General features: G+C 43.5%; 1 protein-coding gene and 2 pseudogenes across 1 annotated transcript; all 3 read right to left on the bottom strand.

Annotated features, from left to right (window-relative positions):
* Positions 1–85: 85 nt before the first annotated feature.
* Positions 86–633, bottom strand: LOC144930601 (olfactory receptor 5G9-like; annotated as a pseudogene).
* Positions 634–11,695: 11,062 nt separating this feature from the next.
* On the bottom strand, positions 11,696–12,628 carry LOC144930602 (olfactory receptor 5AR1-like; annotated as a pseudogene).
* A 5,899-nt stretch (positions 12,629–18,527) lies between these two features.
* Positions 18,528–19,466, bottom strand: LOC140913743 (olfactory receptor 5J3). Its single transcript, XM_073350541.1, has one exon. The coding sequence runs from the start codon at positions 19,464–19,466 to the stop codon at positions 18,528–18,530; it is 939 nt and encodes a 312-aa protein (XP_073206642.1).
* Positions 19,467–26,107: the final 6,641 nt, after the last annotated feature.

A 26,107-nucleotide genomic window follows, 5' to 3' on the forward strand; every position in this document is an offset into this window, starting at 1 on the left:
TCAGGGGTTACTTGAACCAGCTTCCACCCCTGGACTTACTCCACCTTCTTGACTCGGACACCCAGCATCCTGATCAATACCCAGATTACATGGATACCTTTGAAAGAAATGGGGACTCGTTGCCTCTGCTCGAGGACAGACTGAATATAAATAGAGTTTGCACAATTGAATTCACAGAGCCACAGACATATGTGCCAGCCACCAGCAGGACACAGTGTCTCTTGGACATAATGGTTCTGTAGAGCAGTGGATTACAGATAGCTTTGAAGCAGTCATACGCAATCACAGCCAGGAGGCAACTTTCACTGGTCACAAAGAAACAGACAAAGAATAGTTGTGCCGCACACTCAATGAAAGGAATGGTTCTCGTCTCTGCTACCAAGGTCATGAGCAGCCTGGGAGCTATGGCTGTGGAATATCCAATATCTACAATGGACATCTGGCTTAGGAAAATGTACATGGGGGTATGAGGTCGGGTTTCAACCATGATTAAGCTATCATCCCAAGATTCCCCATCAGGCTGACCACATATATCACTAGGAACAACATAAAGAGGGGGTCTGTAGATCTGGATGAACATCTGAATCCTACAAAAATCAACTCTGTCACCGTGGTGTGATTTCTCTCTGCCATTTCTTCCAGAAACTCTCTCCTCTGCTGGTGAAAAATAAAAATAAGGATTACAATTAATCAGGGGCCAATAAAGTACTGAGTACAGATCCCTCATAATCCCTGTGATTATACACCGTTTCATAAGAACAAACATAATACAACAAAGGACACTCCTAGGGAATGTTCTCTTTGTATTACCCACATGCTTTCCATTAGAGATAGGATATGTTCTAGCTACAGAAATATTGTATACTCTGTGTTAAGATGCATGAAACCATCCAGTGGGTCAAATCTTCTATAAAATAAGAGATATATAGATTGGGAGTGTGTAGTTTAGAAGGGAGGCAAATAATCTCCTATCAATGTATCATGACATGAATGACATAACATGAATGTCTCTACAGGTACATATTAGACCTGCAACATCTTTCTGCTGGGGATTCCCAACGTTAGACACAGATCCTTTGTAGGACTTTTGCTTTGAGTTTCAGTGGTGCCAAGTGCCATCAACTCCCACTGACATTGATGGGAGCCAGAAGAGAAAACCAGTGTAAATGAAAATGTTCTACACCATTTGTTATTGTCTATACATTTACAAGAGATGATTTACCTCCTTTCCAAACTAATCTGATTTAACAACAGAGAGGGTGGGCAGGAGAGACATGGATGGCAAAGCCCTGTGCCCTAAGGGACATTTCTGGCATGGGAACAATTCAGATTTGGACAGTCTCTCGTATTGTGGCGGAATCTCTGCACATATTTAATTGAATGCAAAACAATGCACAGTGTGCTGTGTTTCTGTAAGGAGACAGTGCACCAGCTCCAGGGGGAAGTGTGTGCATAACCCATAATACATTCCCCAAGACACACTATTTCACAGGAGCAGTCAGAGTTGTTACAAGGAATCTACACATGCTCCCTTTTTGGCTCCAGTTTATTTGCAAATTTAGATTTCCCACCTATGCCGCCTCATACCATGGTGACACAATTGATTTTTCTGGGATTCATGGACCACCCAGAGCTGCAGGTCCCACTCTTCATGTTATTCCTACTGAGCTATGTTATCACAGTGGTAGGGAATCTTGGGATGACTGTTTTAATCAGGATTGACTCCATCTTCACACCCCTATGTACTTCTCCCTCAGTAATCTGTCCATTGTAGATGTTGGTTATTCCTCTGTCATTGCACCTAAGGTGCTCATGACTTCTGTAGCAGAGAATAATAGAATCATTTCATTCCCTGAGTGAGCTGTGCAATTTTTCTTTGTCTGTGCCTTTGTGACCAATGAATGATGCCTCCTGGACACCATGGCCTCTCACCGATTCACAGTCATCTGTAACCCCTTGCTCTAGAGGGTCATCATGTCCAGGAAACTCTGTGTGCTGATAGTCGTTGTGTCTTTGTGAATTCAACGGCCCGAACAATTTGTATATTCAACTTGTCTTTCTCTCACCCCAGGGTCAGCAATCATTTCTTCTCTGACATCCCTCCCCATCCTTAAGCTGTCCTGCTCTGACATACACAACGCAATGATGTTATTCATTTCCCCTTGTCAACTATATTTGTCAAGATTACTATGCTAGTTGTTCTAGATAGTCTCTTATATGTACAGCCTCGTCGCCATCTGGGGTACGATGTTGGCTGCGTGTGTGTTCGTTCAGTGTGCTGTCCCAGCTCTGTGGAGATAGCAGACCTGAATGAAACAGCCCAAGAAATCCACAGACTCAATTTTCAGTGAAGGCACCTGGCCAGGTTTACTGTCAATAGAGCACAGTAATAGCATCTGGATGGATAGTCAGACCTGTATGCTTGTGTCAATGGACGCAACTCAGTCACTGGTGGGACTCTCCACTGCTCGCTAGGCTGGCCAAAGACACTCCCTCTGAGATACATCTTTAAACACAAATACAAACAAGTGACATATTGCCCCTGACGTATCAGAATGACACCCTCTGACGTATTAGGGTGCCACCCATTGACGGATCCAAGGGCTGCCCATTACCTTGTACATGTTGGTTTGATTAAAACATCTCTATCCATCATGCTGTCATCCTGACCTTATCCTTAGGATGGGACAGCGTGCTCCTGTTATCTCTGGGGCATGTGTTTGGTATCGAGGTGTTCTGGTACCGCCTTTCTGGAATGTGCTGGCGCATATATACTTGTGCCTAGCACTACTTAAGCACGTGTGATTCTGCAATATCAACCCTGTTCTTGCCAGATTCTGTGAACGGGGCCTGCCTCTTGCTCACAGCTTGGCTTTGCTTTAGATCTGCAAAGTTTTGGTTACTTTAGCTCAGGCTTTAGGCCTCACACCAGGACTCTGAAACATGGCCTTATGTTTCAGGCTGTCTTCTTAACACACCATCCTGAAGATCCACTGAAACCTTTCTGTACTTTTGCCTCTCACCTGACAGCTGTCACTACCTTCTACAGTACTCTGATTTTATGTATTTACGACCCAGTTCTGGCTACACCTTGGACCAAGACAACGTCATCTCTGTGTTCCCTATGCTGAACCCTCTGATCTACAGCCTTAGAAACATGGAGTGAAGGACGCCTTTAGAAGGATGATATACAGGAAGATATTTTCTCAATAAATGTAGTTACTGATTTTTTAAAAAAATCAATAAACAGCTGTGAGAGAGGTGGCAAGTTCTCTGGGTCACCATCCGATTTTTCGGGTAGCACTATTTCTTTGAATTGCACAAAAATAATTGTGCATAATGCAGGCTCGTTAATATTGGCAATCCCAAGAGCAACATAGGACAGGAAGTGACCCCCCGAGGTCATGGAGTCCAGTCTACTGCTGTTGCAGGCAGCAATATGATATAATCCCATTCATAAACTTATTCAGCTCCACTTTAAATTGTTGTATAACTCCACTAATTCTAGTGGGAGGCTGTTCCTGAACCTCCCTCCTCTGATGGTTAGAAACTTTCTTCCACTTTCCAGACTAACTTTAGTCATAGACATTTTATACCCATAAATAATAAACAGGCCAGGGCTAGCTGACCCTGGTTTCAATCCACTGACCACTGGGTTATTATGGGAGTAGCACACTTCCAGCATTCTACTTAGAGGGTGTCTGCAGTTTGTTGTACTCAGTAAGGCTAGACCTCAAGAGATTCTGTTTGTAAATCACAGGCCTCTTATTCTTGATTTAAAGGTGAATTGCAGTTACCATTAGTGCTTTGGGTTGGATGCCCTCTGTAGATTAAAACTCAGGTAAAAGGATGCTGAAATCATACAAATACCTGAGCTGTTCTGAAATTGCATCTCACGAGAGGACGCTGTTAAATATACAGGTCCATCTCTTTTATATTCTCTTTTGTTAGACTGTGCTCAACTCCTGGTGTGCTAAGATCACACAATCTCAATTCTAGCACTACTGTGACAGAATTGTAAGGAGGCCAGGACTGCAGAGAACAGTACATGTCAATCCTGTGGGATCAGAGAGAGAACTCAGGGCCTGGTATGTGGAAAATATTTCCATCAAACTCATAGATCATGTGAAGTTCACTCTGATCCCAGTGCAGACTCAGATATGGACCTATACAAAATCAGGGAGGGTTAGAATCATGCTAAACAATCCCAGCTCCCTCAGCCTCTCCTCATAAGTCATGTGTTCCAGACCCCTAATCATTTTTGTTGCCCTTCGCTGGACTCTCTCCAATTTATCCACATCCTTCTTGTAGTGTGGGGCCCAAAACTGGACACAGTACTCCAGATGAGGTCTCACCAATGTCGAATAGAGGGGAACGATCACGTCCCTCGATCTGCTCGCTATGCCCCTACTTATACATCCCAAAATGCCATTGGCCTTCTTGGCAACAAGGGCACACTGCTGACTCATATCCAGCTTCTCGTCCACTGTCACCCCTAGGTCCTTTTCCGCCGAACTGCTGCCTAGCCATTCGGTCCCTAGTCTGTAGCTGTGCATTGGGTTCTTTCGTCCTAAGTGCAGGACCCTGCACTTATCCTTATTGAACCTCATCAGATTTCTTTTGGCCCAATCTTCCAATTTGTCTAGGTCCTTCTGTATCCTATCCCTCCCCTCCAGCGTATCTACCACTCCTCCCAGTTTAGTATCATCCGCAAGTTTACTGAGAGTGCAATCCACACTATCCTCCAGATCATTTATGAAGATATTGAACAAAACCGGCCCCAGGACCAACCCTTGGGGCACTCCACTTGATACCGGCTGCCAACTAGACATGGAGCCATTGATCACTACCCGTTGAGCCCGACAATCTAGCCAGCTTTCTACCCACCTTGTAGTGCATTCATCCAGCCCATACTTCCTTAACTTACTGACAAGAATACTGTGTGAGACCGTGTCAAAAGCTTTGCTAAAGTGAAGAAACAATATATCCACTGTTTTCCCTTCATCCACAGAACCAGTAATCTCATCATAAAAGGCGATTAGATTAGTCAGGCATGACCTTCCCTTGGTGAATCCATGCTGGCTGTTCCTGATCACTTTCCTCTCATGCAAGTGCTTCAGGATTGATTCTTTGAGGACCTGCTCCATGATTTTTCCAGGGACTGAGGTGAGGCTGACTGGCCTGTAGTTCCCAGGATCCTCCTTCTTCCCTTTTTTAAAGATTGGCACTACATTAGCCTTAATCTGTTCTCCCTAAGAATCGTCTGCTTTGTCAGCTTTGTCCACAACCCGGCAACAAAAATGATTAGGGGACTGGAACACATGAGTTATGAGGAGAGGCTGAGGGAGCTGGGATTGTTTAGCCTGCAGAAGAGAAGAATGGGGGGGGGATTTGATAGCTGCTTTCAACTCCCTGAAAGGGGGTTCCAAAGAGGATGGCTCTAGACTGTTCTCAATGGTAGCAGATGACAGAACGAGGAGTAATGGTCTTAAGTTGCAGTGGGGGAGGTTTAGATTGGATATTAGGAAAAACTTTTTCACTAAGAGGGTGGTGAAACACTGGAATGCGTTACCTAGGGAGGTGGTAGAATCTCCTTCCTTAGAGGTTTTTAAGGTCAGGCTTGACAAAGCCCTGGCTGGGATGATTTAACTGGGAATTGGTCCTGCTTTGAGCAGGGGGTTGGACTAGATGACCTTCTGGGGTCCCTTCCAACCCTGATATTCTGTGATTCTATGATTCTATGACTAAACAACGTCAGAATAACCACTGCATGGGCCTCTGACAAAATGCCAAGATGGAAACAGACCATCACCTAATATACCACTATTTTCATTCTCCAGTGACCTAATGTTGGGGGAAGATTATCCCACATCTGCCTACTATCAGCTTCTTCCGCTTTCCTTAGAAGAATCTGGTATAAGCTACAGTCATAGACAGGCTATTTGACTAGATACACCTTGTGTCTGATCCTGTCTGGCAATCCCCATGTTTCTATGAGACCGAGGGGAACTGGTAGCTTCTACAGGTTAGTTCAGTCATGGAACAAGAGTCTGTCCCAGAACTTCCCCAAACTCTGCAGGGGTATGGTTAGGATTAAGGTTAATGTTGGGAAGCTATGAACATCAGACAATTCACACTTGCCCCTGTGGGTGGATAATTTGATGTGCATCTGTAACACCGACAGGCCCCAGTCTTCGGCGGGCGGGATGGAACATGGGACCTCTGCAGCTTAGTACTTGAGCCTCTACCACATGAGCTAAAAGCCACATGGCTCTTGACTAAGGATGTAGGGTAGACTCATTAAACTCTCTCTGAGTGGTCTCAGTGCCAGCAGATGGGACAGAGCACCACACCCAGGCGGTGTGTGGGTTACATATCTACACCAGGTTACAAGTTAAGGACATGATCTGCCAACTGGATAGAACAAGCCAGACTGCTGCCCCAATAAGGGGCGTTTGCCCGTAACTCATTTATGTGCCTTGGGAAAGCCTATGGTCAGAAGGGCCAGATCCTCTTCTTGTGTAAAGGTGTGTAGCCCCACTGACTTCAATGGAATGACACCAATTTTGACTAGTTATGGTTCTGGCCCAATGCGTTCAGTAGCGCTCCACCTATTTACTTTGGGGTCTCACGCATTAGCACCAATGGAGCTAATGCTGATTTTCACCTGCTGGGGATCTGGCCCCATTGATTGCAATGTAGTGACGCTAGCTTACACCAACTGGAGCTGGAGCGCCATTGATTTCAGTCTGTATCTGTGAGTTTTTTGTTGAGGTTGATGGATTTCCACTCAATTTAGCCGTATGGAATTGATTTCAATGGGGCAAAGATGATTTACACCCACTGGAGATATAACCACATTGATTTAAGTGGCACTCCATAAGTTACATTAGCTGGGGTTTCTGCCCCTTTGGCATCAATGGGGTGATGCTGATTTACACTAGCTTAGAATCTGGCCAATTGTATTTCACTTCACCATCAGGTTCAATACTGATTTATATTAATGTTGTATTGACATAAAACATTCTGAGGATTGCATTGTTTCTTCCAGATTAAATAAGAGATTCTGCTTATTTCCTGAACATAGTTTTGTGGCTTTTTAATGACAGATTTTTATCCCCTTACCCACACTTTTTCAGCAGGTGGGAGTCCATGAGACCACTCTCACAGTAAGGGGCTATTCAGTGTAAGGAAATCAGAATCGATCCTCTAGTTTTGAGATGCTCTAACATGTTGTTATGTATGGGATAAAGCCCCTTCTTGTCTGTCTTGTTCCATTAACACTTTTAGTTTATTTAGAACCTAAGCCGATCTTGCTTTACTTGCAGTGAGTAGAACTTGATCTTATTGGGGCCACTGCTATGAGTAAGTGCTAGTCAATGTGAGCAAGGATCATAGACTCACGCCTGCAGTGACCTGGTTTGATTTGTCATGGCTTTGGACACAATGGGCCGAATATAGCCCTGGCATAAAAGAATGTTGCTAGAGATGAGGGGGAGGGATAGCTCAGTGGTTTGAGCATTGGCCTGCTAAACCCAGGGTTGTGAGTTCAATCTTTGAGGGGGCCATTTAGGGATCGGGGGCAAAAAATTGGGGATTGGTCCTGCTTTGAGCAAGGGGGTTGGACTAGATGACCTCCTGAGATCTTAATTTCCTTAGGTTTTTTAATAGAAAGAAAAACTATTATATAAGTGCTGTTTAAACAATGAACCTCTTAATCATCTGTTGTTTTCAGTATATATTTTATTGCCATCCTTATCTTTGTGAAGCTCCCTTTTCACCACTCAGTGCTGTGCTGAACACAGTATTGAAAGTAATTAAATTAAACTGTATTAAAACAAAACTCATTTTATGCAACTTGAGTTTCCGTGAAAGTGCTAAGCTATAACCCTGAATGTGTAAGAAGCAGATAAACAATATCCAAGAAAAAGAGCATGAATTTCGCATCTTATTTTCACCTAGCACTTACTAAGAAAAGTAGCAAACAATTGTCCTTTGAGAAGAAACACTGTACCGTACCACAGTACAAACCCAAATGAGCACAGCAGGCAGCTGTCCTGCTTATCCAAATCTGGTCCTGTTTCATTACAAACTGCCTTTCTGTGATGATGTTCTGGTCATAAGGGGACAAGCAGTTGTCACAGGTAGCTGTTGCCATGGCAGCCAGGGGGCTAGTCATTCTCCCCAGGTGTGACAAGGAGCTGGAGGCAGGGAGCGCTGAGTGGTGGATTATCTCTGATGTCACAATGCTACTGCTCAGGCAGCACCAGTGGGCAGCAAATATGCAGTGTGAGAGTGTGTGTGTGTGGGGAGGGAAATAGGCTTTCCCAGTGCTCCTGTTTCCCCAAATTTCCTAAAGAAACCAACAACATAACACCGAATGCACATTAGTGATTGTTCCACACACATGCTAATTAGTAGCTGAAATTTGATTCAAATTCCCCATGGCATGTTTAGAAACCAGTGTTCCAAAACAAGGATCGACCTTGTAAAACAGAAAATTTGGATGCTCTGGTGTATTTGTGGTTGTGTTAAAATTGAATACTGCGACTTTACGTTTTGGGCATGGTTCCTGGACCTACTTGCATGCTAGACAGCTCAGTGGGGGCTTAGCAGCAGTCAGTCAGCAGGTACCCAGAGACTTGTGCCTCTCTGTTATAGGCGGTAGCTTACATTCTCTCCCTCTGATTTTGGGGCTCTTGTGTGTTATTGTTCTTGCTGGAAGTTTGCAATGTCTTGCAAACTTCTCTGCTTATTTCCCTAACATAGTTTCGTGGCTTTTTAATGGCAGATTTTTATGCCCTTACCCACACTTTTTCAGCAGGTGGAAGTCCATGAGACCACTCTCACAGTAAGGGGCTATTCAGTGTAAGGACAACAGAATCGAGCCTATAGTTTCGAGATGCCCTAACATGTTGTTATGAATGGGATAAAGCCCCTTCTTGTCTGTCTTGTGCACATTACAATTTTTAGTTTATTTGTAACCTAAGCTGATCTTGCTTTACTTGCACTGAGTATAACTTGATCTCATTGGGGCTCCTGCTATGAGTAAGTGCAAGTCAATGTGAGCAAGGATCATAAACTCACGCCCGCAGTGACCTGGTTTGATTTGTCATGGCTTTGGACACAATGGGCCAAATATAGCCCTGGCATAAAAGAATGATGCCAGAGATGAATTTGGCCCGACAGTGAAGATATTGAAAGGGGAAAAAAAGGGAAAGAGTAGATGCTATTGTCCAGCACTGGTTATGCCAGTAATGTTTATATTGACATAATTCTCCAAAGTTTGGAGAACTATGTAGATGGCTTCCATTATTATGGATTATAATAAGCTGATGTGGGCCTCATTAAAAGATTGTTTTTTGAGCAATTCTGTCATTATCTAATTAGGCATGAAAACCTATTGGGAATGGTTAGGAAAACAATATAAGACTCATGATACAGAAATAATGTCAATATTAACACTTGCGCTGCCAGAGTAATGAAGATGTAAACCTATTTGTAGTGTAACTGAAGTTAAGACAATTTGCCAAGACAATTTGTACAGTGGCACCTTCTCCCAGAGAAAAGCTGTGTATAAAAAAAATAGCTGCCCCTTCTCATTCAAATCAATCTGAAAAAACTATACCAGCCCCTTGTCATTCATTAAGGACCAGAGCCATTGACCATTGGGCTCAATGGAGTCTCTCCAGTGCACATTAGTTCAGCACCATAGGTCTCAGTCCTGGACATTGTTATGGGAGTGCTTCAATTTACTTCTTTATCTTCTCTCCAACCTATGAAAGAGTTTCTCTGGTGATCATGAAATTATGTCAAAGATCTGCTTTGTTTGGCTTTCTTTGGACTTTGTAAACCCTGAGACAGATTCATCCCAGAAGTAACTCCACTGACTTGCGAGTATGATGTGGGGACAGATAAAGGATACATGTAGTCCAATCAATTTATAAAGATGTACGATTGTGATGTACCAGTACCCGTTATGAAGTACTAGTGAGATGGGGCTATCAATATTCATAGCACTAGCAAGCTTGCTCACACACTGACATTTGTATATTCATCTGCTCTGGTTAGTCCAGGGAAGTTTTCTCTGAATCATCAATCACTTAAATCCACTTCTTGTGCTCCTAGGAATACTACTTATGATTTTTCCATATATGTGCAAAATGGAATGAAGCTATACTGCCATAACTAAAAAGACATCAGAGTTACTCTATTGATTAACGTCATGATGCTCTTAAACTGGCAATATGTGTGTGGGCCAAACTCATTTGGCTGCCAATGCTATTTTCCTTTCAACACTTTAATACCGGTCCAGGATTGGAAACCCCATAGTGCAATCAACAACTGCCCGTGAGCAAATGCACATTTTCAATGAGCAGTTAGACATCCAGTTCCCTGGACAACTCCCTGGAATGGGAGTTTGGTGCCTTTTGAATATCCCCACTTAAACTCCTGCAGACTGAGCCAAATATTGACTGAAGTCAATCGGAGTCTTTTCATTGGCTTCAATGAGCTTTGGATCTGTTCCTGGCTGGGGGTGGTTGAAAATTTTCCATCTAAACTTTCTGTTGATGAGGGCAGGAGGCAGGAGGGGGAAGCAGTGGTTGCCTGGTAGGGGTATCTGGCCATCCGCAGTGGCTGATCATGAGGTCACCTGACAGAGAGTAAGATGGTTATAAAAGGGCAAAAGCTGCTCAATTTGGGCTCTACCTGGCCATGTTTGACCAGCTCAAACTGAGAGGAGCTGCGTGTAGGAGCTCGATGTGGAGGGAGAGGAGCAGTCTTTCTGAACATAGATGTATACACAAGGGGACTCTCAAGAAAAGGATGAGCTAGTGAGGCCCATTGAAGTTAGGATGTGGGTCCTTTTCTAAATGAACTTGTGCTTTACTGGTGAAGTGTTCGCTCTGCCGTGTTAGATTACTGTTCAGAGTGTCTCTCTCTGTGTGTTATATTCTTTACACATGCTGTGTGGCCCTATGGGAGAGTTCAGCTGTAATCTAGAAGGCTCACACTGTTTGGTGGCATTGTAGGACAAGGGTTGTTTAAGCTATGGCAGAGTCCAAAAAGTCATCCCTGAGCCCAGGGACTAGGCAGCTAGATAGCAGGTTCTAGCTCTCCAGAAAGGGCGCTAGGCAGAGGGCCTGCACCCTATTGTGTGCCTAGGAACCCCAAGACTGCAGCAGTGACTGGCTCCATTCAATCTCTGGCACCTTAAAACAACTGGGGATCCAAGATGGGATTCCCCTCAACACAAGTCGGTGCATATTCAGCAAAGGGAGTCAGAGGGGAACTGTGACAAATGCTCCCTTACAATAGTGCACAGACTCTCCCCGAGTTATGAAAATCCGAGATTACGGAAAAAGTTCCGTAAACTAGAAATAGGAGTTTCTTAGGGTTTTTTTTTTTTGCGCGTAATGGTCGGAGATACGTTTCCGACTTATGCAAAACTCGAGGTACACGAGGCATTCTGGAACGGAATGCTTGCATAAGTCGGGGAGCGTCTGTATTCTTTGCAGCCTCGCAGTCATTCCTGAACATGGGAAACTGAATTTCCAAGATTAACAGTCTTGGATTCCTTTTTTTTTTTCGAACAAGCCACAGAATACAGTTAAAACAAAGAAATCAGAGCTATGACACAGAGAATTCACTATTAATTCATCACTTGTTTATTGATAAGCACAAATCCCAATAATTATATTAACTGAGAACAAACCTTCCTGTTTATCATCCTTCTAAAGGGGTCCTTCATCTCCTTGTTCCTCAAGCTGTAGATCAGGGGATTCAGCATGATAATTATGAGTATATAAAACACAGAGATGATCTTGTCTGGGTCTGTGGTGTAGTCGGAACTGGGTTGTAAATACATGAAGATCACAGTCCCGTAGAAAATTGTTACGGCCATCAGGTGGGAGGCACAGGTGGAGAAGGTTTTGCGTCTGCCCTTGGCAGAGTGGATCTTCAAGATGGCAATGAGGATGTACATGTAGGAGAATAATACAATGAGAATCGTAGTCATGACCAGTATAGTGGACAAGGTGAAATACACTGTGTTAGCGTTGTCGGTGTCGGAGCAGGACAGCTTAAGGATTGGGGGGATGTCACAGAAGAAATGGTGGATGACATTGGAGTCATAGAAGGACAGGGTAAATTATAAATGGAGTCTGAAGAACCGCGTTCACAAAGCCACATATGTAGGAAACAACCGCTAGTAACACACACAGTCTCGTTGACATGATGAGGCTCTAGAGCAAGGGGCTACCGAGGGCTAGGAAGTGATCAGATGCCATTACTGCCACCAGGCAAAGCTTCCTTGGTCAGAAAGTTACAGACAAAGGAAACCTGTGCTGTGCATGCGGCGAGAGAAATGGGTTTGCCCTGAACCCCAAAAGTCATCAGCAACCGAGGCATTACCGACGTCGGCAAGAGACAAACTGCTGAGGAAATAGTACCTGGAGGTGTGGAGTCCAGAGTTGAACCTGATCAAGACTATCATCCCTAGATTCCCCACCAGGGTGATAACATAGATCATTGGGAACAACATAAAGAGGGGGACCTGAAGCTCCGGAAGATCCATGAACCCCTGGAAAAGGAAGTCTGTAACCACGGTGTGATTTCCCTCCGCCATTTCTTCCACCCATGATCTCCTCCTTTACAGGGGAAAAGTGAAACGTACAATTAAACAGGAGCCAAGAAAGGACCAAGAGCGGATCCTTCACACGCATTCTGACTCCCCTCGGCCTGAGCCGCTGCAATGTACTTGTCATTCCCTATGCTCCCTAGCTGCAAGTTGGACATGGGCCCAGGCTCCCTCCTACCTGGAGCAACTCAGGCTGCCTGGTCCAATTAACTCCTCCTTGTACTAGCTGGGCAAGGTGACAGGAAACAAAATGTGAAGTGCCTGGCTGCTCTATGGCATCCTGGAAGGGGAAACCCCACACACAGAGCTCTGATTAAGATGAATGGGACTGTTAATACTTCTCAGAGCTATTGTTTTAGGCAGCCTGCAGACACAAGCAGATGGCACTGCATTGGCTATGCATTGAAGGTCAATTCCACAAAGGGCTGGACACCTGAGGCCTATTTAATGAAAGTGGAGATTCTGGGCCACCATTCTGGAAGCAACAGGGTGAATTCCATGGCAAACTTTGTGACCACAGACTCACACTAGTGCAGAAGGACTTGTACTAGCTGAAGATTTATTTAAAGTTTTTTTTTCTGATGTTAAGGTGTCAAGAAGGTAGACATTTATCAGCTGAGAAAGATAAAATCACCTTTGTACGGTAGCATTGATCCAATATTGTGCTCTGATATTTTTCATTGAAACTGTATTAATACAAGATAAAAAAGAACGCCCATGAATGAGGTTGGGTAGCGGGTCAACTCTTGAACCCTGGAGGAAGCTGCATCTGAGTGTTCTTCTGTGGTTTCTGTCCTCTCACTATTACTCACCATGGGCTAAACCCTATTATCCCTTGGCTCAAGTCTACCTAGCAGAGCTTAAATGTAAGGCATTTCCACGGGGGTAGAAAGGATCCTAACGACAGCTGGGTAAAATTCTTTGGCTGAAACTTTTTTTCAGGGAAAAATGCAGATTCAGCTATACCAGAATGTTTGTAAAAATTGTATTGGGTTCTTCGGGATGGGAAAAACATCAAATAAATTCATTTCCCCACTGATAAACCTTGCTGTTCAGTGTCCCACCTCTGCATGGAGGGGCGAAAGGACAGCTCCAAATCAGTGTTGGTGAGAACAGGGGCTTGTCTGCACTGGGAAGTTATTCCTGAGCAAGGTAATAGGTGAATGTAAGGCACTAGAGCTATTCTGGAATAGCTCCTGGTATGGACCCTCTTAATCCACTGGATTAAACTAAACCGGAAAAAGAAAAGTGGCCACATAGGGAGTTACATTAGAGTCGGTTACTGCAGAGTCAGTTTCCCATGTTGACCAGCCCTAAAGCAGTAGAATTGTATCACTGGTGAGAATTTCAGAGTAACAGCCGTGTTAGTCTGTATTCGCAAAAAGAAAAGGAGTACTTGTGGCACCTTAGAGACTAACCAATTTATTTGAGCATGAGCTTTCGTGAGCTACAGCTCACTTCATCGGATGCATACTGTGGAAACTGCAGCAGATATTATATACACACAGAGATCATGAAACAATACCTCCTCCCACCCCACTGTCCTGCTGGTAATAGCTTATCTAAAGTGATCATCAAGTTGGGCCATTTCCAGCACAAAACCAGGTTTTCTCACCCTCCACCCCCCTACACACAAACTCACTCTCCTGCTGGTAATAGCCCATCCAAAGTGACAACTCTCTTCACAATGTGCATGATAATCAAGGTGGGCCATTTCCAGCACAAATCCAGGTTTTCTCAACCCCCCACCCCCATATACACACAAACTCACTCTCCTGCTGATAATATCTCATCCAAAGTGACCACTCTCCCTACAATGTGCATGATAATCAAGGTGGGCCATGTCCAGCACAAATCCAGGCTCTCTCACCCTCCCCCCGACCCGGGGGACACACACACACACACAAACTCACTCTCCTGCTGGCAATAGCTCATCCAAACTGACCACTCTCCAAGTTTAAATCCAAGTTTAACCAGAACGTCTGGGGGGGGGGGGTAGGAAAAAACAAGGGGAAATAGGCTATCTTGCATAATGACTTAGCCACTCCCAGTCTCTATTTCAGCCTAAATTAATAGTATCCAATTTGCAAATGAATTCCAATTCAGCAGTTTCTCGCTGGAGTCTGGATTTGAAGTTTTTTTGTTTTAAGATAGCGACCTTCATGTCTGTGACTGCATGACCAGAGAGATTGAAGTGTTCTCCGACTGGTTTATGAATGTTATAATTTTGACATCTGATTTGTGTCCATTTATTCTTTTACGTAGAGACTGTCCAGTTTGTCCAATGAACATGGCAGAGGGGCATTGCTGGCACATGATGGCATATATCACATTGGTGGATGTGCAGGTGAACGAGCCTCTGATAGTGTGGCTGATGTTATTAGGTCCTGTGATGGTGTCCCCTGAATAGATATATGGGCACAGTTGGCAACGGGCTTTGTTGCAAGGATAAGTTCCTGGGTTAGTGGTTCTGTTGTGTGGTATGTGGTTGTTGGTGAGTATTTGCTTCAGGTTGCGGGGCTGTCTGTAGGCAAGGACTGGCCTGTCTCCCAAGATTTGTGAGAGTGTTGGGTCATCCTTCAGGATAGGTTGTAGATACTTAATAATGTGTTGGAGGGGGTTTAGTTGGGGGCTGAAGGTGACATGGCCCACCTTGATTACCATGCACATTATAGGGAGAGTGGTCACTTTGGATGAGCTATTACCAGCAGGAGAGTGAGTTTGTGTGTATATGGGGGTGGGGGGTTGAGAAAACCTGGATTTGTGCTGGAAATGGCCCACCTTGATTATCATGCACATTGTAGGAAGAGTGGTCACTTTGGATGAGCTTTTACCAGCAGGAGAGTGAGTTTGTGTGTGTGGTTTTTGGAGGGGGGTGAGGGGGTGAGAGAACCTGGATTTGTGCAGGAAATGGCCCACCTTGATTATCATGCACATTGGAAGAGAGCTGTCACTTTGGATGGGCTATTACCAGCAGGAGAGTGAGTTTGTGTGTAGGGGGGTGGAGGGTGAGAAAACCTGGTTTTGTGCTGGAAATGGCCCAACTTGATGATCACTTTAGATAAGCTATTACCAGCAGGTCAGTGGGGTGGGAGGAGGTATTGTTTCATGATCTCTGTGTGTATATAATATCTGCTGCAGTTTCCACGGTATGCATCCGATGAAGTGAGCTGTAGCTCACGAAAGCTCATGCTCAAATAAATTGGTTAGTCTCTAAGGTGCCACAAGTACTCCTTTTCTTTTTACTGGTGAGAATAGGGCTAATCAGTAGATAGCAGTGATGAGAAACAAAATGTATGATCAAAAGAGCTGTGTGAATACCTGACTTCTTGGTTTGCTGGCTCTTCTGAAACATAAATGAAAAAATTAGTTTCTGATTGAACCTAATTGATTTTTTTTCCAAGTTTTTGGCTGACTGACAAGTTGAATGAAATGTTGTGTTTGATCAGTTGCTGTTTTTCCAATTGTTATATTTTTTCATAAAATGAAAGTAAATTTTGAAACAGTCTTTTAAATGGGAAACTTAAACTATTTAGACCTTTTTGATTTTTCTGAGGTTTCAGTTCAAAGCAAAATAATTCAGCTCGTTTGATACAAATTCATAAAATATTTCAGCAAACCCAAACCTGCGTGGCTCAGAAAAACAAGTATTTTAGCCCAATTTCCCCTCACCCCCAGTTCTACTGAACAATATGTCATGTTGCTCAGAGTAAAACTATCCCAATTCAATTTAGTCATGAGGCTCACATTTCCAACAGTGAGGGTGGTTAACCGCTGGAATGAACTACCATGGGAAGTGGTGGATTCTCCAGCTAGAGATGCTGTGAAATCAAGACCCGATGGCTCTCTGGAAGACACACTTAATAAAACACAAGTTAATGGGCTTAATACAGAGGGTAACTGTATCAAAGTGAAGGAGGACTTGTGGCACCTTAGAAAGTGTGACCTGAGTTATACAGTTGGACTAAATGATCTCATTGTCCCGTCTAGTCCTTAAAATATACGATCAATTTATAGCATTGCTGTTAGTAAACCTATAAAATCACTATATGGCATTGATAACGAGGAGTCCTGTGGCACCTTAAGGACTAACCAATTTATTTGGGCAGAAGGTATCATGAGCTGGAACCCAGAAGTGTGTTATAGCCCACGACAGCTTCTGCCCAAATAAGTTTGTTAGTCTTTAAGGTGCCACAGGACTCCTCATTGTCTTTGCTGAAACAGGCTAACCAGCTACCCCTCTGAAATATACGGCATTGGTGGGAGTAACATTACATGAGCATTATTATTGATAGTACTTAATTAATTCATTAGAATTAGGCTTAATCCCAACCCCCTTCTGTTAGGTGCTGTACAAACATATAACAAAAAGACAATCTCTGGCCAAAGGAGCTCGTAATGTAAGCTTAAAATAAGAGACAAGAGGTACAGATGGAGAACAGAATAAGGTGACAGAAAGATGATTGAGAATAAAGCTGTATAAAAAGTACAGAGAGCCTTGTTCAAAATTTTATTTTTTAAAATAATTTTTATAATTTTAATTGATAATATCAATGTTTATTTTGAAGTCTTTTTGTTTTAAATGTTCAAACCTTTACAGTCGCAAGAAATTATGGGAGATCAGGCAATGGGAGGTCAGACATAATTTTTTTAATGACAGCCAACACTGAGATTCAAAAAGTTAAAGCTTTATAACTGTTAAAACACAAATTGTCAACATCACATGTCAAAATAAATATCCTTAAATCAAACTCTAGAACATTCTCAAGCTGCAATTTTTCTTACTCTTGCCTAGCTGTACATTTCAATTATTGAAAGCAATATTTTTTTCATTGGTTTGTGTGCTTGTGGTGAAATCAACATTTACCAACATTTTTTTGAGAAAAGTCTTTTCCTTCCAAGCCTAAGTATATATGATAGCACTGTTGAGAATAGATGTATATAGGACTAGTCTGAGTATAGATGTGATTAATATAAAGACAAGTGCAAAGTACTTCACTCTGGAAGGAAAAATCAAATGCACAAATACAATGTGGGGAATAACCGGCTAGGGAGAAGTGCAGCTGAGATGGATCTGAGAGTTCAAGTGGATTACAAGTTGAGTATCAGCCAACAATGAGATGCAGTTGTGAAAAAGGCTGTCTGGGGTGTATTACCACGAGTGTTGTATGTAAGACCAGGGCAGTAACTGTTTGCCTGTACTTGGCACTGGTGAGGCTGCAGTTGAAGTTCTGTGTCTAGGTTTGGGCGTCACGCTTTAGAAAAGATGTTGGCAAATAGGAGAGAGTCCAGAGGGGAAAAACAAAAATGACAAAAGGGGTTTGCAAAATCTGATTCATTAGGAAAGATTTAAAAAAAATTGGGCATGTCTTGTTTTGAGACAAGACGACTGAGAAGGGACCTAATAACAGTCTTCAACTACGTTAAGGGCTGTTATAAAGGGGATAGAGATTAATTGTGTCAGGCTCACAAAGCCCTTATGAGGCCCAGACACTAAAGAGAGCAAAAGTATTGAATTCTCATAGTGCAAGCTACATACTGAGTATTAATTAGAGCAACACATTAAGAAATTAAAGTTAGAAACAAGTTTTATTTTATTTTAAATCTCAGATAACCTTTCAGGGCAGCATTTCAAATAGATTAATGGTCAAGAAACAAGGAAGGGTGTCTGTTGGAACAACCACATAATGACAGGACATTAGGTAACATTGTTCCTCTCAAGCAATCGTAAAACGTAATTTCCACATGCTACATCAGTTCTTTGAGGTTCATTTAATTCCTGTACAACATTTGAGATACACAAATGAAGGCAGTGACACATAGCCAATACTCCTCTCCTTCTTCCAATTGTTCTTCTCAATTAACTGGAATTGTCATGGTGAACAAATTAGCTGAGAATGTTTTTCCAGTCTACCACCCTCTTAAGAGCATCCTTAATCTCCTTGTTCCTCAGGCTGTAAATAAGGGGGTTCAGCATGGGGACCACCAGGGTATAAAACACAGCAGAGATTTTCTCCTGTTCCAGCGAGTAGGTGGAACTGGGTTGTATGTGGCTTAAGCTCACAGGTACATAGAGCATGGTGACAGCTGTCAGATGAGAGGCACAGGTGGAGAAGGCTTTCCGCCTGCCCGCAGCGAAGCGGATCCTCAGGATAGAGAAGAAGATGTACAGATAAGAGATGATGATAATCAGGAGGGTGGACGTGGCAAGAGCCACAGAGAACATTATGAGCAAAATCTCATTGATGCGGTTATCAGAGCAGGCGAGCTTCAGCAATGGGTTAGTGTCACAAAAGTAATGATTGATGACGTTGGGCCCGCAGAATGACAACCTCAGCAAGCCACATGTGTGGGTCAGTGAGTTCACGAGCCCCCCTACATATGAGCCGGCCACTAGACGAAAACAGACTCTCTTAGACATAACAGCAGTGTAGAGCAGAGGGTTACAGATGGCTACATAGCGGTCGCATGCCATCACGGCCAGCAGAAACCCTTCTGTGGTCACAAAAACAGCGAAGGAGAAGTGTTGGGCAATACAGGCAGAGTAAGAAATGCTTTTACTCCCCACTAAGAAATTCACCAGCATCCTCGGAGTGAAGACTGAGGAATAGCAGAGGTCAATGACAGACAGGTTACTGAGGAAGAAGTACATGGGGGTATGGAGTCGGGGATCAACCCTGATCAACATGATCATCCCGAGATTCCCCACCAGCGTAAGAATATAGATCACCAGAAACACTGCAAAGAGGGGTATTTGCAGCTCCTCATTATCCGTCAACCCCAGGAGGATGAAGTGGGTCACCATGCTGTGATTGCCCTCAGCCATGTATACAGGGCTACATGAAACCATACCTGCCGGGATAACAAGAGTGAGCAGCATGGAAGAAGGAAATTTCATGGCATGAATTAAATCTGAATGACACCACTGGGCTTGAGAGTGGGTAGTGAATATCTTCTTGGAAACCAGCCACCGTGATGTCTGGGAAAAGTTGAGATGGACTTTTTGATTTACACTCCCTTTTCATGAGGACTGGGATTTTCAAAGCTGTCTAGGAGATTTTGACATCCCAGTCTCCATAAAATTGATTGGAATTAGACATCCAGTTCCCCTTGAGGAATTTCCAAATTCAAGCACATTCTTACAAATTTTCCCCAAGGAAATATACCTGCATGAGTTATGAGTTTACTTTATATTGTCTGCTCACTAAGGGTAAGTTAGAAAGCTCTCGTACTTGGGATCCTATTCTCTGGGTTCAGACTCCTCCCAGATAACCCTTTTAGATGACTACAGGATCTCAGTTGTGTCCCAGTCACTTGGTTACTGCTGCTTCATAACATATCCCCTGTTGCTAATCCCAAGCGTTTGAAAACCAGGAACCAGGCTTCCAAAAATCATGTGATTGGCTTAAAATCTTGAGATCTTTTTAAAATAATACAGAAAGGGTTTAGAATGGGTAGATCCATCTTTAGGAGATATGGGTTCCTAAGAAGTATTTTTAAACCCTGTGCCCAATGGCAGCCTGGGGGGGATGACGGTGATTTGTTTAGAGTTGTGATTTTATAATCTTCAGCAACATACTGATGAAATACTTTTAAAGCAGATTTTAAACATAGCTCCAGTAGACTAACATGTTCTGAGTAAATATTACATTGATGCACAACTGTTTTTGTCAGTAAATTCAGAAACTGACAGTACATACCCAGGAGCTGGCAAATGCCCATTAAATGGTTTCATTACTACTTTAATGGCTCTTTAAGAATTTCAAAGTTGTACTAATAGGTCTGGCAGGCTGGAGGCTTTTTCACCTTTAAGTTAACTAGATCCCTTCCAGAGGAAGGCTCACCAGGCTGCAGCAGCCACCAGCAACAGGGATAGGAAGAGGCGGGTAGGTGGATATTAAGACTCAGGGGTGGCCCAAATTTTCAGGTGCCCTACACAGCTGTGTTTGCTGCCTATGCCTAAGGGTGGTCTGGAGAGAGGGGCAGGGAAAGGTTTTGTTTGTGCAAGATTTTGTTATTTCAGAATTTATTAGGTTAGGACCAAACCCCCAGTATTTGAAAAGTCTCTGAAAAAGGGAATGGATCCCTGGAGCCATGAACCCTGGAAATTTTGGGTGTACCCAGCCCACAGGGCAATGGCATGTGTAGCAGCTCCAAGGCCGTGGACTCTGGTTGCTAGCAGATCACATGGCAAGTTGCCAAGGAGCTGGGCAGGTGAACTAGCAGAAACCAGGTAGGATTCTCATGTAGGCAGAGTTTCCCCAATTCCGTGGTGCTGCAGTGAAATTGGCCCATCTTCGAGAAATGTTTCAATTTCATTCAGTCAGCAAATTGCAATGAAACAATGTTTCTTGGCCCTGAAGGGGGTCACGTTTCCAAGCTTTTCTTAGCAACTCTGAGGGCTAGAAACATACTTTAAAAAATCTGAGATTCTTAAGTGATCATATGGCTGAAGGAGCTGGGGCTTTAAGAGAAGCACCAAATATCATGAGAATTGGCAACTGTGCCTTCGGTCTATGCTTTCCTTGCTCTAGGAGCTTTCTGGCCACTTGTCTCCAGTCCCAACTGCTTACACCTACTAGTGGTACACACTGCCAGGTCCTTCATCTCTCTGGGCCATTCGCCATGACACAGGAGTATGAGGTAGGCAGGAAACGGTGAAGGAATAATGTTGGCATGGAAGCGACGATGGGAAGCTGTGTGCAAGGCAAGGCTCTGAAGGAGGGAGGGAGGATGCTTGGAAAAGGTAGCATACAGGGAATGCCGGAAGCCACAGGTGAGAGAATAAGATAAACAGAGAAGTTGCTGTGTAGACAAGGAGTGTGAGAAGAATGGGGAGGAAGAGAGAAAGAAGGAAGAAAGAAGGCTGAAGAGACATGAAGCCAAAACTATGTAACACCTCAAAAGTGAGGCTTTCTCCATTTGCTTCCTTCTTCTGGCTCCCCCTTCCCCATTTCATCACACACAAACAGCTTGTTTTCAATCCAAGGCCCTTCGCAGGCTCTCAACACCTTGAGGATCCTCTGCTATTGCAATGTCATCTACCGCCTTTCCAATGCTACCCACTGGTCACATTTTTCAAACAAACACAAAGATGTCTGGAGCTGCCGCAGTGCAAATAATTATTGTTATTTCCCCCTTATGGTGAGAGATCGGCCACACCACAACCCATTGGATCCAAGTGTCTGTCCTCCCCCTCCCCCACCCCTACTCACATCCATACACAACACTGGATAATGGTCAGACTGGCGCTAGGGGCATTAGACTGAGATCGGCCTTTAGGTCCTAGCTCTGCTACAGAATACCTGTGTGATTTCGGACAAAGATTTCCTCTTTGCCTCAATTCCCTCTTTGTTAAATTTGGATAATAAACCTTCCTTTCACCCACTCTCTTCTGTCTTGTTTGTTAGCCTATAAGCTCTTGAGGGCAGGAACTGTCTCTTACTATGTGTTTTCGGTGAACCCAGTGCAGTGGGGGCACTGATCTCTAACTGATAACACAACGACAATAAATACAAGTTTTACAACCCTGACTTATCTCTATAATTGGCTGTAACCAAAGCCCAGAATCTGAAAATCATCAAAGGTTACAGAAGTTGGATCTGAATCTGATTCCAGATCTCTGAAGTGTGTAACTCAGATGCATCTCTATGTACAACACTGGATTCTTACCTAGTATCCATCTGGAACTTTCAGGCTCTTTTTCACGAACCATGTCCGTTTTCACTGTAATTTATCCTGAGACAGAAAAAATGAACAAACAAACAATGTCTGTCTCAAGTTGCCAAAATGTTGACTACACTAACATCACACATCTAAGTAAATGGAGAAAATGAAAAATTATGTCCAGGAATCAGAAGAGAAGAAAAATAGTTAACCCACCTTCACTGAAGGAAAGAGGTATTGAATCATAGCTGCTGGTGGATGAAAGTGTTCACTCACTCTTCATCCCTAAGGAACATGTTAAGGCACCACAAACCTTATATATTCATTTCTGTGGCATTTAGGGATCAAGTCTCTGAAGTAAGTTACACCTTCAATTATAGTCTCAAGCCAGGCATAGAGGGGCTCATTACAATGCCCTCCACGGTGGCCTATCTTACCTCCAAACGATGCACGTGCTAAGTAGGTTTCTTTATTAGTCTTTGCTTAATTTTACGGAAAGCTCTTGCTGTTTTCCTAAGCCACAAAAGAGGTCTCAGGGGCAGTGTAACTGAAAATGAATGGCTAAGTCTGTCTTTCCGTATGGAGGAGTCAGTGAATTCAGTGTCAAAGTTACGCTTAAAAGAAATCCAGACATGTTAAACTATGTTAAACTATGGAAAGAGCAGTTACAGCAATCAAACAACTTTAACTTTGTAACGCACTAATTGTAAGGCTTGGCATCTACACAGAGCAGAGTTTACCACTCCTCTTTGGGTAAAATTGATTTTTCATACATTTTAAGGCCAGAAGAGGACAATATGATCATCTAATCTGACCTTCCGCATAATTATTTTATTATTTTAGCTCTAACACATCATTTAGCTAGATATCCAGTTGGGAAGACTTCAAGTGACAGACAATCCACCATTAGCAGGAGTGTTGTAAGCAAGCCACAAGAAGTAATGCTTCCACTCTACAAAGCTCTGATAAGACCTCAAGTGGAGTATCATGTCCAGTTCTGGGCACCACATTTCAGGAAACATGGAGACAAATTGGAGAGAGTCCAGAGAAGAGCAACAAAAATTATTAAAGGTCAAGAAAACATGACCTATGAGGGAAGATAGAAAGAATTCGGTTTGTTTAGTCTGGAAAAGAGAAGACTGAGAGGGGACATGTTAACAGTTTTCAAAACCTTAAAAGGTTGTTACAAGGAGGAAGGAGAAGAAATTATTCTCCTTAACCTCTGATGGTAGGACAAGAAACAGTGGGTTTAAATTTCAGCAAGGGAGGTTTAGGTTGGATGTTAGAAAAAAATTCCTAACGGTCAGGGTGGTTAAGCCCTGGAATAAACTGCCTGGGGGGTTCTGGAATCTCCATCGTTGGAGATTTTTCAGAGCAGGTTAGACAAACACCTGTCAGGGAAGTTCTTGGTGGTGCTTACTCCTGCTATGAGCTCAGGGAGCTGGACTTGATGACATCTCAAGATCCCTTCCAATTCTGTGAGTCTATCATGGCCTGGGTGATGCTTTTTCTTAAGATGGCTGGTGCTGGTTGTTAGGATATAGATATTCAGGCCTGTCTGTAAAGGCCTATACTCTAAGAATTTAGGTGTATTCTTATCACTTGGCTAGTGATAGAGGTATAAAAGAAAGAATCAAAACCACTGTCTGCCAGTGTAAGGGCCTTCTCCTACTGTGACAGTTTGTGGCCCTGTGCTTAGGCTCAGGCCTTTGGCTAAGCAGCAGAGGCAGCCATAAGCTGGGAAGCGACCGGTCACATCCTCACATTCCAAACTAGTCACATTGAAATAAGGTGCTATTGGGCTGTTAGGCACTATCAGGACAGGATTGTATTCCTATCACCTCCAGAGAAAGGGAAGTGCCTAGAAAATGTAAAAGGAAACTTAGTTTGATAGCATCCTGTCTGGCAAGAACTCACTTATCAATAGCTGGGATGCGAAATCCTCACTTCTGTATTGTTTTGCCATTATAGTTCCCACTTTGCTGTTGTTTGTCTGTATAATCTCTGTCTGGTTCTGTGATTGTTCCTGTCTGCTGTATAATTAATTTTGCTGGGTGTAAACTAATTGAGGTGGTGGGATATAATTGGTTACATAATCATGTTACAATATGTTAGGATTGGTTAGTTAAATTTCAGGAGAATGATTGGTTAAGGTATAGCTAAGCAGAACTCAAGTTTTACTATATAATCTGTAGTCAATGAGGAAGTGACTGGGTGTGGGTGTGGGTGTGGGCATGTGAGATGGGAACAGGGAATGGGGGTAAGAAAATTGGAATCATGTTTTGCTAAAGGGGGAGATGGGAACAGGGAATGGGGATAAGAAAATTGGAATCATGTTTTGCTAAAGGGGGAAATGGGAACAGGGAATGGGAGTAAGGAAGTTGGAATCATGTTTGGCTAAGGGTAGGAATGGGAACAGGGACACAGGTGTAAGGCTCTGTGGTGTCAGAGCTGGGAAGGAGGATACTAAGGAAGGAAACTGGAATCATGCTTGCTCGAAGTTCACCCCAATAAACATCAAATTGTTTGCACCTTTGGACTTCGGGTATTGTTGCTCTCTGTTCATGTGAGAAGGACCAGGGAAGTAAGCGGGTGAAGGAATAAGCCCCCTAACACTGGTAGCTGGGGGTGGCTCTATCTTTTGCCCTCTTCCTCTGCCTGCACAGTTCTCAGCTCTAGGATACTGCTTCTTCTGTAGTCCACGCAGCTGGCTCCCCTGCCCTGGGTCTGAGCTGTACTGCGGCAAGAGAGCAAGATAAAATCTCCACTGTGTTTGGGTGAGGGCAGAAAAGGGGTAGCAGCAGCCAGAGGCAGAAGGAACAAATTGCATGAAAAAGAGGGGAAATGTTTGAGTATTCCAATCATGGATTTAGGGAAACCTAATTTAGGCTCCTCCCTGTGAAAGGGAAAGGAAAAGTGAAGTGCTTCAGGAAGATCAATATTTTCAGAATGAAATGGTTCAATTTATTTTTTGTTTCAAAACTACATTTGGCTTCAGAATTTTATTTCATTTTTTACATGATTGTGTCTTTTATGTTATGTGGCACACAAGCAGAGAAGTTAGAGAAAATATAAAATACTCTTGCTGGAAGTTCACAATGTCTTGCTAATTTGTTTCTCAGGAGCCAGAACAATAACATGTAAGAACCCAAAAATCAGAGAGAGAGAATGTAGGCTGCTGACTATAACAGAGAGGCACAACTCACTGGGTACCTGCTGACTGACTGCTACTACACCCTGATTGCGTGCTGCCCTACTGAGCTCCCTAACATGCAAGCAGGTCCAGGAACCATGCCCCAAATTTAAACTCACAATTTCAACACAATCACAAATACACCAGAGCATTAACATTTTCTGTTTTACGAGGTCTCTCCTTGTTTTGGAACACTGGTTTCTAAACATGCCACGGGGAATTTGAATCAAATTGCAGCTACTAATTAGCATGTGTGTGGAATCACCATTAATGTGTATTCTGTGTTGTTGGTTTCTTTAGGAAATCTGGGGAAACAGGAGCACTGGGAAAGCCTGTCCCCCCCTCCCCCCCCCAGACACACACACACACACTGCACATTTGCTGCCCACTGGTGCTGCCTGAGCAGTAGCATTGTGACATCAGAGATAATCCACCACTCAGCGCTCCCTGCCTCCAGCTCCTTGTCACACCTGGGGAGAATGACTAGCCCCTGGCTGCCACGGCAACAGCTACCTGTGACAACTGATTGCCCCCTTATGACCAGAACATCATCACAGAAAGGAAGTTTGTAATGAAACAGGACCAGATTTGGATAAGCAGGACAGCCA

The sequence above is a fragment of the Lepidochelys kempii genome, chromosome 6 (genome assembly GCF_965140285.1).
Source record: "Lepidochelys kempii isolate rLepKem1 chromosome 6, rLepKem1.hap1, whole genome shotgun sequence".
In the NCBI taxonomy this organism is placed as follows: Eukaryota; Metazoa; Chordata; order Testudines; family Cheloniidae; genus Lepidochelys; species Lepidochelys kempii.

Bases quoted from the DNA above. Each gene is read 5' to 3' on its own strand.
- LOC140913743 (XM_073350541.1), bottom strand. From the start codon at position 19,466: ATGGCTGAGGGCAATCACAGCATGGTGACCCACTTCATCCTCCTGGGG.